The sequence below is a fragment of the Lethenteron reissneri genome, chromosome 40 (genome assembly GCF_015708825.2).
Source record: "Lethenteron reissneri isolate LAM-NWPU_2019-01 chromosome 40, ASM1570882v1, whole genome shotgun sequence".
Classification (NCBI taxonomy): domain Eukaryota; kingdom Metazoa; phylum Chordata; class Hyperoartia; order Petromyzontiformes; family Petromyzontidae; genus Lethenteron; species Lethenteron reissneri.
In genome coordinates this window covers 6,566,371-6,578,710 of record NC_083818.1, presented here as the reverse complement: position 1 = coordinate 6,578,710, position 12,340 = coordinate 6,566,371, and the positions used below count along the sequence as shown (strand labels likewise).

Here is a 12,340-nt window from a genome sequence, read left to right as displayed (position 1 = left end):
ATTCATGACGTTTATATAACGCCACCGCGGACCGATTTACGACGCAAAAAATAGATTTACGACGCATTCTCCGAACATACTTGAAACAGAGTCGGTCCCGTTTCCGATGCGACTTGGCGAGAAGCGTTTGTTATTCTCGGGTTTTTTTTGTGGATTTTTTTCTTGTTAGCCGTTTGAAAACCGTGTTAAATGTGGCCGATAAAAAGGGAAAAAAAAACACATCGGCGTTTCTACTGCTCCCTCCGACTGTCCATGGGAAAATAGGATCCGATTTAGGATGGGGTTTCCAGGAGCGCGTTGTGACGTCGTAATAGCGCGGACCGCCTGCAGGTACTTTTAAAATTGCAGTTGCCGGGTGCAGGCCCAAAGGCCCAAGACGTAAAGTGGACAGCAACAATCAGCACTCTTAAAACAAGGTGTCGTAGATAAGAGTAGACACGCTTCTTGAAGTGAGCAAGGTTACATGGACATTGGAAAAGACAAGATGGAAGGGAGTTTCAAAGTGTTTCGCTAAGATAGGGCAAGCAGCTCTGTTAGTTCGGGCCCCGATATTATCCGCGGTTCTCTGCTCTTGCCCATAAGACCTGGGGGGTCGGGGGGGGGGGGATTCGCCTTTTTGAGGACGCACCCTGCTGAGAAGGCTCTAGAAGTCAAAACCAATCCGAGGCATCTGCCCAAAACAATAGGGCACCCAAGTGGAGCGAGTTCTAGGGGCCACGCCTTGCTGACAGCGAGCAAACTTGGCGAAGATGAAGCCAGCCAAAGCCTCTCTCTCTCTCCTTTAATTTAAACACATTCCTGCGGAGGGAGCTGATAGGAACGTTGGGTTGCTCGGTCAATGGCCAGGGTCAACGGCGGCGTGGTGTATTCCGCAAATATGGCCGACTGTAAAGGCGGGCACAAGCAGGCGTGAGTAGGTTAAACGGCGAGTTTTATAAGGGCACCACGGGGTGACCAGCCCCTCCCCACCCAGCCCCACCCCTCCCCTCCCACCCCCCACCCAGCCCCACCCCTCCCACCCCCCACCCAGCCCCACCCCTCCCACCCCCCCTCCCACCCCCCACCCAGCCCTTCCCCACCCTCCCCTCCCCACCCAGCCCCTCCCCACCCTCCCCACCCAGCCCCTCCCTGCACGACGGACGGACGAACACAATAATCCCCTGTGGGCTGGTGTAACCAGGAGGCTCCTATCAGTAACAGAGGCCAAAGCTTGGAGAAACATGGAGGTTCCATAATGGGAACAATCAAAGTCCGCTGTACAGGAACCTACTTGATGTACTGCTACCTACAGGCTCCACAAAGCTACACTGAAAGGTCATTAATTAGCATGCACCATCGTTTCTCGTCGGGGCTACGATTCAAATTCAAGAATCAGATTTGTTTGCACTTTCACCGTCTCATTACCACCGTTTATGAGTTTCCTTTCATCTCCCGTGTACACAGGTTAGTTAAACCAATAAGCGCCCAAGTGTACCATAAGAATAGAATTCGCCTTTAATGTGTATGAATTTTAGTCGACCGATTGTGCAGGTACGCGATTCAACAGTATGGATGGATCGCAAGCGCAAGAATCAATTTTAAACCGACGGATCGACGCGCCGTTAACATGCCCAGGCAGTCGCCCGCACACGACGCCTCCATCTTTACACGATCCACCAACCCCCTCCCCCTCGAAGGTGTGTATTACTAACACCGGAAAACAAATTCAGTAAAACTCCCGCACCACCTCTCCATCCTCACCTCGCTCACTACCCCACACACACACATACACAACGACCCCACCACCCCCCTACCTCTGTCGGCCAAACCGGGAAGGAGGGGGGGCCATGCATACCCTGGGAGTTAGGATTCTGGGTAGGGACGGGATGACCTGTATGCCGCAGAGAGACGAGGGCACGGGGAAGGAAGCGATGGCCAGAGGGCAGAAGCTGGAGAGCGAACGGGCGGGAGGGCAGTCGGGCGAGCGAGCAAGACACAAAGCGAGCGGAGCAGCAATGGAAATGGAAAATGCCTTTTTCTACCTTCGATGATGAAAGCCCTGCATGAGAATGGGGCTCCTGGCAACACATACAGGACACAACGGGGGAAAGGGGGGTGGGGGGGTGAGGAGTAAAGGAGCCGGAAAGCGACAGGCGTGAGAGCTCGTCCCGTGGCGAGGAGAGGCAGGCAAACGAGGCGGCGCTGCCCGAACGTGTAACCGCTTCACGTACTAACAAAATGTTGATTTAAAGCTTTCGTGACTGCAGGGATTCATATTCTTGGTTCTTTCGGTAAAGTCACGTAGAAGGGAAATAATAAAATAATAAAAATAAAAAACAATACAATTCTCACGACGTTTCGACTGCAACACAAGCAATCATCATCAGGTGTGAAATGTTCTTGCTGTGGATTTCTCACCTGATGATGATTGCTTGCGTTGCAGTCGAAACGTCGTGAGAATTTTATTATTTTATATTTTTATCATTGTATTATTTCCCTTCGACGCGACTTTACCGAAAGAACCAGGGATACTGACGTAATGTTCAAAAACTTGGCGGCTTTTACTTCATTTTTTACTTCTTACACATGTCCGCTTGTACGGTAGACTCTCGATGAAACCTCTCCTCGGTCAACCGCAAAGCGACCGCGGTTGTTTGTGGGTGTACGGGAGGAACAAACGGAATTTGGAGACCGATGTCTGAACCTGTCACTTAACCCATTGCACCGCACCCATCATCCCCCGCCTGTCACCACCACCCTCCTCAGCTCATTCTAACGCAGGCATCCTCCTCACTCACGTGTGTCTAGCCATCCTATTTGCTCGCTCAGATCCACCCCCACCACTTCACTTGGCTCTGCCCACGCCTTCCCACCCCCACCTCGAATCTGAACCAATTATTTGGTGATTACGCAGCTGCTGTGTCGTTGGTGGCGGTGCACAAGCACAATTGACAAATAACTCGACACATTGCTCAATAACACTAGATGGCCTTAAAAGGGAAAATATATATGTAATAGGCGACGTTTCCGGCAAATGGTTCTTCTCTACCGAATTCGATATTTATGTCGCCTATAGTTAAAACTTGTTTTCCCCTCTTGACTTGAAGCTTTCGTGACTGCAGCAATCCATACTCTTTGGTCAAATAGATATGGATTCCTGTTGTCACGACAGCTTCAAATCAAGATTGGACACAGTGTTGTTGACATAATGTGTTGAGTTCGTTGTTCCAACTCCGTGCTCTCCTCCACGCACAAAACCCCCAAGGGCCTCCCCCGCTCGCTGGTGTCTGCGGAGTGTGTGGGGGGGCTACCTCCCTTCCCCCACCCCACCCCCGCGTCGGTCGGCTCGTGTCCGCCTCCACTCACTCCCTGCAACCGGCTTCGTCTGTTCGCGCGGGACGCGTGGAACGGCCGCGCATCGACTACGTGTGCGTAAGTTGAACTCCTTTCGCGCGGTACGTTACCGACCGTGCTAATCGGAGGTTAGCACGGTAGATTCACGTGCTCGCAACGCACGCCTTGAGGTCGTGCGCGAGATCGAATCCACACTCGTACGCGCCGTGCGTCGCAGTCGGCACTCGACGCCCCGCAAATATGTCCGACGCTTGAAGCGAATCGTCGTGACCCACGCCCCCGTGAAGTGGGATGATTCGTCAAGTAGATGATGGGGATGAACCGTGACAAGACTGCCCTGGCTAACCTCTCACTCCACCGGCTCGGGTACCTTCCCGGCCACCCCGTCCCATCACCACACCCACGTACCGCTCCCTCCTCCTTCCCATCCGCCACAACCGATCATATACGCACGTGCATGTGTGGGTGTGCATTTTAGTCTTTGATTAATCGTGGAAACTTCTCACTTACCCAAAGCCCCCTCTCCTCCCCCCACAATCCCCCCCCCCCCCCACTGAGAGTCTGCTGCTGTTATCGTCCTATCGACATTGTCGGGGTTCTTGGCACCTATTTTTTCCTTAAATTCGCGCTGCCTCCCCACCCCCTCTCCCTCTCTATCGCCAACGCCGCCTGCTGCAAGCGTGGGGGTTGGGGTACCGTGAGCGAGGAGCTGCGTGCGTGCGTCGCCGCCCGTACCTTCCATGGGAGTGTTGGTATCGGGGCGGTTTGCGAAGACCACGTCCACGTAGTCCAGCTGCAGCCTCTGCAGCGACGTCTTCAGCCCTGGGCGCAGGAAGGTGGAGTGGGGAGGGGGGGGTAGGGGTGAGCTTTTTTAGAAGTAACCAATCGGGCGGTGGGCAGCGCGTTCGCCGTTCGTTGCCGCGGTTCGCGGTTGGAAGCGACCAGGCCACCCTGGTTAATACTGCCGCGTGTATTTACCAAGCAACACGTGCCCGTCCGCTGCGCGGTGGACGTTACAGACCCCCTGACGTCGTTTGGAACGAGTAGGTTATCGCACGTACCCGCGTCACGGTGCAAGTATGTTCAATGTCTTTCGCACCGTACGTATCAAACCGCGCGAATCGATTTGAAACATCACACCGCATGTCACTCGATTTGGATTACACACCGCAACACCCCCCCCCCCCCCTTACCGCGAGGGTTACTGCAGACCGTCTGCAAAAGGTTGCACAATCGCGATAGCCCTTGGCGCTATGAGTATGGTGTGCATACCAAATATCCTAAACGATAGGATTATTCACATCAAGTGCCCTCCAGAGAGAGTGTGGAAATAGCGGGCGGTGAGTCTCACGTTGCTTGCATGCACGGCGCTGTACGCACACCGGCACAAGTGCATGAACAATAGAAACGAGCAACACGATAGAACTTTTGGTAACGACTTTAAAAAGTATCAGCACCGTTACAGACGATATGCCTGCAAGCGCCGCGTTGCCACAATTAGGCTAAGGATTGTATTGGAAACGCCAAACCAAAACATATTTGCAATGTGCCAAACACATGAATGAGTTGTTATATTCGTAATACTTTGATCAATAGCTACGGCCTATTTAACTGGTCATCAGAAAACAAGTGCAACCTCCACCTTTCAACATCCACGCTGTCTCTCTACTGGCCTCACTATTATTATGCGGTGAAGAAAGACATTTTTTATGTGACTGTTATTGACGAATGTGTTGAGATTTCTGTGAAATCAGTTTAATTATTGGGAAGAACTAAGACTAAACTAAAACTTGTTTTATTTTACCAGGTGAATCCTACAAAGCTATTAGCTCTTTTCAGAGGCGACTGGCCACAAATAATAACTCAACGAAGTGGCTTATCAGGTGGAAATTTATAGCAGCCAAATAATCTAAGCGCATGTTTCGAAATGTGGGGAGAAAAACCTAGAGGACCCGGAGAAAAATCCACGCGACCACAGGGAGAGAGACACCGCAACTCAAAATATACAGCAGCAGGCGTCAGGGACGGGATCAAACCCACGACCTCCTGTATACCAGGCGAGGTAGTTAACATCTCCTAGCCACCGTGATGATGATGAGAGAGAGAGACAGGCAAACTCCAAATATACAGCAGCAGGCATCGTCAGGCTTGGGATCGAACCCACGACCCTCTTGTATACCAGGTGAGGGAGTCAACATCTCCGAGCCACCGTGATGATGATGAGAGAGAGACACAAACTCCAAATAAACAGCAGCAGGCATCGTCAGGCTCGGGATCAAACCCACGACCTCCTGTATGCCAGGCGAGGTAGTCAACATCTCCTAGCCACCGAGGTGCCCCTTATCCAGCTGCCACGGCTGCCTTGTTGGCTACCTTCGATGATGTGCTTCCTCGACAGCCCTCGTTCCGTCTCGGCTCTGTGTTGTACAAAAGAGAGACGGTGTCAGCGTTTACTCTTTCACTCGGGCACAACCCGAAAGAGATGCAAACATTACACAGACAAAAATCCCCCCGTATAGCCTTCGCAGACTGTTGTGGCAAATGCTGTTAGCGCGCACCTATGAAGGCTCGAACGGCCCACGAGGGGGAGGGTGGCCAGCACAACAGAGGGTGTGCGGAGGGGTGAGGGTAGGGGAGGGACAATAGCGATGATAGCCGTAGCGGGGAATTTTACTTAGCTCGCTGGGTTCATAGCAGAGTACACAAACCAATGCACCACTATTCCGCACGCGCGCGCATATTTGAACAATTATGCTTGCGCGCACACTCAAGCACAGGAACCCACACATAAAACACCTTCCGTCGTTCCGTGCGGAAGCACACACAATACACATGTCCTGTACATGTGCGCGTGAACAGACAATCCACTGCTGGATGAGGGTTTCTCTGCCGTACGAGTTTTTGGGGATATTTTGCGATACTTATCCACGCCGGTCAGTGTGGGCTTGGTGAAGGCGGGGGGAGCAATATATGTGGGAGCAAAGAAATATAGTACGACAATCAAGGTTTCTTTGCTGCCCTCCGCTGCACGCCATCGCCCCCCTTCATTGCAACATCAACGTTTACAACGGAGACTGAACGCCGGGGTGTGCGAGAAACTGGCATGGCTCACTCACTTTCCTCCCCAGTAGATTTTCGTTGTGATGACGAGGCTGGACCTCCTGGGGAGAGAACAAAGCGACGGGGAGACAGTTTCAGCAATGTGGGGGGAGAATGGGGGGGGGGAGAGCAGAGAGAGAGAGACGGTTTTTAAGTGTGAAGTTTATTTTGTTTAACAGGGCGAGAACTCGAGAGAGACCATTGCCGTTGCTCGCCAAGTTGCCGTGGTCGCTCGCGGCCAATGCGTTGCCGGCGACGGTTGCCGGCAACGGTTGCCGGCGACGATTACCCTAAAATGTCCCGAGCGGATCGTGGCCTTTGCCCCCTCTCCCTGCGCTCAAACCCCCGACTGGAAGGACCGGACGTGGGCCTGTCTCAACTCCCCGAGTCACCCGCGCAGCAACCGCCTCAATGTTTGACCAACAAACTGCGGCTTTACGCTCCTCCTGGGAGTTTGAGGTCCTCGCGCGCCGCGACCTGCGCTCCCTCTGTCGTGCCGCGATTTCGGAAAAAAGTTTCGGAGCTTGGGGCTTTTCCCCGCTCATTTTGACAATCAGATTTGCAACGTTCTTGTGCCTGAAGAACTGCTGTGCCTGACCGCCGAGATTCTCACCAAGTAGAAAGAAACAAAAAATCCTACTTAGTTCCCACGATATGTTTTCGCACCTCCCATTAGCACGGTTGGCTACGTACGGAGCGAAAAGAAGTTCAACACACGTGCATACAACTCGAGATCATTTGTTTTATTTTCTCTCTCTGTACGGCCGCTCTGAAGCTCTTTGACAGAGACTTGCGGGCACGCCGACACACGATGGAGGAGCGCGAGCACGTCACGTGGGGCACCACCAGGGGGCGCCACGCTACCGCGCCACGCGGCGGCGAGCGTGGCGCAGTGACGGCGCGAGCCGGCTTCAACGATGGCGTGCCGATTTACCGACGGTTCTTCCGTATGTATGCACGTTGAACTTCTTTCGCACCGTACGTAGCCAGCCGCGCTCATCCCAGGAGCTCGATGAGGTTTAAATTTTTTCCGTGCGGTTATTTGGTGACTGGCCAAATGTTAAATTTAGCACATTTAATTGACGGATATTTAATTGACGAACGAACTCTAACGTCTTCTTGGTTCTTTCGGTAAAGTCACGTAGAAGGGAAATAATAAAATAAAAACATATAAAATACAATTAATTAATAAAATGTATTATGTTTATTTTTATTATTTTATTATTTCCCTTCTACGTGACTTTACCGAAAGAATCAAGAAGATGAATCCCTGCAGTCACGAAAGCTTTAAATCGAAATTGAATTCTAACGTGCTGGGGTTATTTTATTGCATGTGCAGTTATTGGTGACCGAACCGGTACCATCGACTCGCCACACAGAACCCGGTTTAGTCACAGGCGACCGAGACCCCGATTCAAACCCAGGATCTCAGCAGCGCTGCCTGGGTGATCAACGACTTGTAAATGGGGATTGCCGTCAGCCCCGACGACTACATTTTTCATTTTGCCAGGTAAGGCCCATTGAGCTGTCAGCTCGTTTTAAAAAAACGACCTGGCTACAAATGGCAGCTCAACAAAGTGGCTTAGCATCGCGTGGACATCTATAGCAGCCAAATACTCTCAACGCGTGCCGATTCTCAACGTGGAGCAGAGGTCGCAATCGGGTACCCGATACCCGTACCCTACCCGATACCCGGCTACCCGTTTGCGACCCTGGTGCGGCCGGGTACGGGTACGAGTAGGCCATGAGTCACTGGTGAGTAACCGTTTGTCACTCATTTCCCAACGTCTTGTCTCTTCTCACAATTCAAGTTCCTAGAATCAACCCACCCGCGCCTGCAACATGGCTTTATCCCAGAGGTCGCAATTGGGTTACCCGATACCCGTACCCTACCCGATACCCGGCTACCCGTACCCGGCTGGGTACGGGTACCCGTTTGCGACCCTGGTGCGGCCGGGTACGGGTAAGGAATCAAAACCCGTTTGCGACCTCTGACGTGGAGGGTAAAAACCGGAGGACCAGGAGAAAAATCCATGTGACCACTGGGAGAGAGAGACAGACAATGCAAATACACAGGCCAGCAGCAAGCAGTGATGGACGGACGATAGGATCCGACGATTACCTCCAGCCTTTCTTCTTGATGATGTTGCCCAAGATAACCTCGGCCCTATTGCGGGCGGGAGAGGAGAGATCACAGCGGAACAAAGGACAATCGTGTCAGCAGTAGCGACAGCAGACAGGCAGATCGGCAAGGCGGGCAAAACACACAAAGTCGTCCTAACGGGTAAAGGTGCAGCCCACCAATTGCTTGCCACGACGTCGCCGCTGGCGGAAGAGCCTCGACTACTTAGCCCTCTCGAGACGGTGCTTGGCCTACTCTTCCACGCTGGCTCAGGGAGGCATCTTTGACGAGATGGGAGTATCCACACTTTACGCCACCGCACACGACCTGCCGACTGGACTGCAGTTGCGCCTATTTATGCCGCTGGGGGATTTAAGAAATGTTGCACCTTCTTGGTTCTTTTGGTAAAGTCACGTAGAATGGAAATAATAAAATAAGAAAATAAATCATAATAAAATAATTCTCACGACGTTTCGGCCACAACGCAAGCAGCCGTCCTCAGGTGAAGACCAGGTCTGTCGGGGAGACAGCATCTGAATGAATGTTTCATTCAGAACCAAGAAGGTCTGTCGGGGAGACCTGTTCTTCACCTGAGGACGGCTGCTTGCGTTGTGGCCGAAACGTCGTGAGAATTATTTTATTATGTTATATTTATTTTATTTTATTATTTCCCTTCTACGTGACTTTACCGAAAGAACCAAGAAGATTAATCCCTGCAGTCACGAAAGCTTTAAATCGATATGTTGCACCGTTGCTTTACCCGCCCCGCCGGCAGAGGACGCTGCCGCGGTGTAACGGTGAGGGCCACTGGATTCCTACATGTCGCCGGCTTCCATCTCCACTTCACCCGGCATACTTCATCACTCCATCTCCTCGGTGGACGTTCACTCACTCCGTCGCTGTTCTCGACCATCGTCCCCTTCCCTTCTGGCAGAGACACGTGCTGCCCAAGCCCCACTTCACTGATTTCATCAACAGTTGGAATTGTCTTCTTGGTTCTTTCGGTAAAGTCACGTAGAAGGGAAATAATAAAATAATAAAAATAAAACATAATAAAATAATTCTCACGACGTTTCGGCCACAACGCAAGCAGCCGTCTTCAGGTGAAGACCAGGTCTGTCGGGGAGACAGCGTCTGAATGAATCATTCTTGCGTTGTGGCCGAAACGTCGTGAGAATTATTTTATTATGTTTTATTTTTATTATTTTATCATTTCCCTTCTACGTGACTTTACCGAAAGAACCAAGAAGATGAATCCCTGCAGTCACGAAAGCTTCAAATCGAAGTATGAATTGTCTTGGACCTGCACAACGTTCTCCTAAGCCAGCCACCACGTGTTGCTTCTCTTTTGTGTTCTGCCTAACTCCAGATGACGAGCCTGCGATGAGAACACACCTCAACTTCACGCGGTGCGAGACCCATGGCCGAAGACAGCCGTGTGAAAGCACGTTAAACAGTTTTTTTATTTCAATAGATTTTTTTAAACCTGAGAAGGCCTACTCTACGGGGAAATGCTGCCGAGCACTGCAATGCTACGCTACGGGCGGCCATGCGCTATCGAGGCGCGCACGACGGCGATGTCGCCATCACGGCATTTGGCGCCTGCGATGCTCCGATAGGGGAGAGATGGCGGCCCCGTTTGTCGCCGCTAATGGGACTGCCACGACGACTCAAAGCAGCGTGACTCTACCTGCCTAGAGAAAGAGCAGCCAAACGCAAGCCTCGAGTAAAAAAGGCAAACAATCGCTGCCAAAACACACGGCAATCAATTGCAGTTTTGATTTGAGTTCACAAACCGACCGCGTCTGGGGACGCCGTACAAACAGGGCCCCCCCCCCCCCCCCGGTGGTTCCAGATCCCCTGGGATTGGAGGGGCGGCAGTCGAGCGGTTGTGTGTGGGCGGAGGGAGGGGGGGGGGCACCGTGACAGCGACTGGCCGTTACGGAGAGTGAACTTTGGTGGTGGGGGGCGCGAAGGGAAAATTTGGGGATGCATGGCACAACCCCAACAGCCTTCTAGCGTTGGGCCCTGTGTACCATCGGGCGGTGGGGGGCAATCCGCACATCTGGAGAGTTTGGAGGATTCCCTTTGGGGCAGAGGTCGCAACCGGGTACCCGATACCCGTACCCTACCCGATACCCGGCTACCCGTACCCGGCCGGGTACGGGTACCCGTTTGCGACCCTGGTGCGGCCGGGTACGGGTAGGCCGTGAGTCACTGGTGAGTAACCGTTTGTCACTCATTTCCCAACGTCTTGTCTCTTCTCACAATTCAAGTTCCTTGAATCAACCCACCCGCGCCTGCAACATGGCTTCATCCCAGAGGTCGCAATCAGGTACCCGATACCCATACCCTACCCGTATCCAGCCGGGTACGGGTAGGGTACGGGTACGGCCGGGTACGGGTACCCGTTTGCGACCCTGGTGCGGCCGGGTACGGGTACGGGTAAGGAATCAAAACCCGTTTGCGACCTCTGCTTTGGGGCAGGGAACGAGAGGTAGAATTGGCACGGGGGCAGGGAAGGGAGTCGAGATGACCGCGAGGGAGAGGAGAAACCCCGCAAGGGACAGAATCCGTCGTGAGCAGCAGAGGGAGGGAACCAGAAATCAATCGCCGACGACAGATTTAGCGGCAGGGATTTTTTATTTTCTCTCCAACCGCTGACCTAGCATGTGCGGCTGCCCTACTTTTAATTTACATGCCATCTCAGGACGTGCTTCGGATTTGAAATCGCAAGGGTCGGTGTTGTTGTGGCCGAGGGGGTTTGGATTTTTTTTCGTGGACCGTGAAGCTCACGGGAAATTAACGAGTTGCTTCCCCCATTCCCGTCAATAGGACACCTATTAATCCACTGCTGGATGGAGGCCTACGCCCCCCAGCCGCGTCGTTCACGGGAACTGTTTGACCATATTTTATCGCGCTGTTCCAAACTAAAACTCAACTTTTTTTTTATTTTACGAGGTAAGTCCAAATCTTTTTCACAAGCGACCCGGCCACAAATAATAGCTCAACGAAGTGGCTTATCACGTGGAAATTGACAGCAGCCAAGTACTCGAAACGCGTGATGCCGAGACTAAATGTTGAGGGAAAAACCGGAGGACCCGGAGAAAAATCTACACGACCACGGAGAACGAGAGAGACATGCAAACCCCAAATATCCAGCAGGCATCGTCCTGGTTGAGATCGAACCCACGACTTCCTGTATACCAGGCGAGGTAGTTAACATCTCGCCACCGTGGCCAATAAGGCTGGAGGAGAGGGGTGGGGGTGGGACAGGCCCAGGTACGGTTCGGATGTCACTCGCCACTGGTGTTAGCCGTGTCCAGCAATCAGACTCGGGTAAAGCAGGTTTCATATCGCAGTACCAACCACTCTGCCACCGTTGCCCATCAAAACTAATCACAGGCCAGAAAACAAAGGTTGCGGGATTTTAAAGTCTGCTTAGGGACATCCCTAGAATGAACGAACACCCCCTTTAGAAAATACCGAAACGAACATTTATATGCTGCGGAATGTTTTCAGTCTTATTTAAAACTCAAAAAACGTTTCCACCGTGCCAAATGTTTGCGCTCTATTTGCTCTCCCATGATCCCTTGAGGCTAATTCCATGCTCTCGTGTATCGCTTGACATTTCCACATGGCCTCCACGCCCACATTGCTCTCTCCCGCTTTGTGTTGATGCAAATTCTGGAGGGGATGCGAGCTCATTACCAACTCAACTCCGATTTACATCAAGCGCGCTGTTGCTTCCCCCATTCCCGTCACGCCCCACACTCCAATTTTTTG

The 12,340-nt window shown here is 52.3% G+C and overlaps 1 protein-coding gene across 10 annotated transcripts in view; it reads right to left on the bottom strand.

Moving 5' to 3' along the window:
* The window catches only part of KCNAB2 (potassium voltage-gated channel subfamily A regulatory beta subunit 2), a 158,019-nt gene that overhangs the window by 16,982 nt on the left and 128,697 nt on the right, over positions 1-12,340 (bottom strand). For 6 of the 10 annotated variants that reach the window (XM_061567981.1, XM_061567984.1, XM_061567982.1 and 3 more), the window contains 5 exons: positions 8,555-8,599; positions 6,450-6,494; positions 5,707-5,750; positions 4,069-4,155; positions 2,022-2,057 (listed from right to left, as the gene is read on the bottom strand). In XM_061567981.1, the coding sequence (XP_061423965.1) occupies positions 2,022-2,057; positions 4,069-4,155; positions 5,707-5,750; positions 6,450-6,494; positions 8,555-8,599 (257 nt within the window). The remainder of the gene's footprint in view (positions 1-2,021; positions 2,058-4,068; positions 4,156-5,706; positions 5,751-6,449; positions 6,495-8,554; positions 8,600-12,340) is intronic. The other 4 variants (XM_061567983.1, XM_061567986.1, XM_061567978.1 and 1 more) reach the window with 1 other exon arrangement.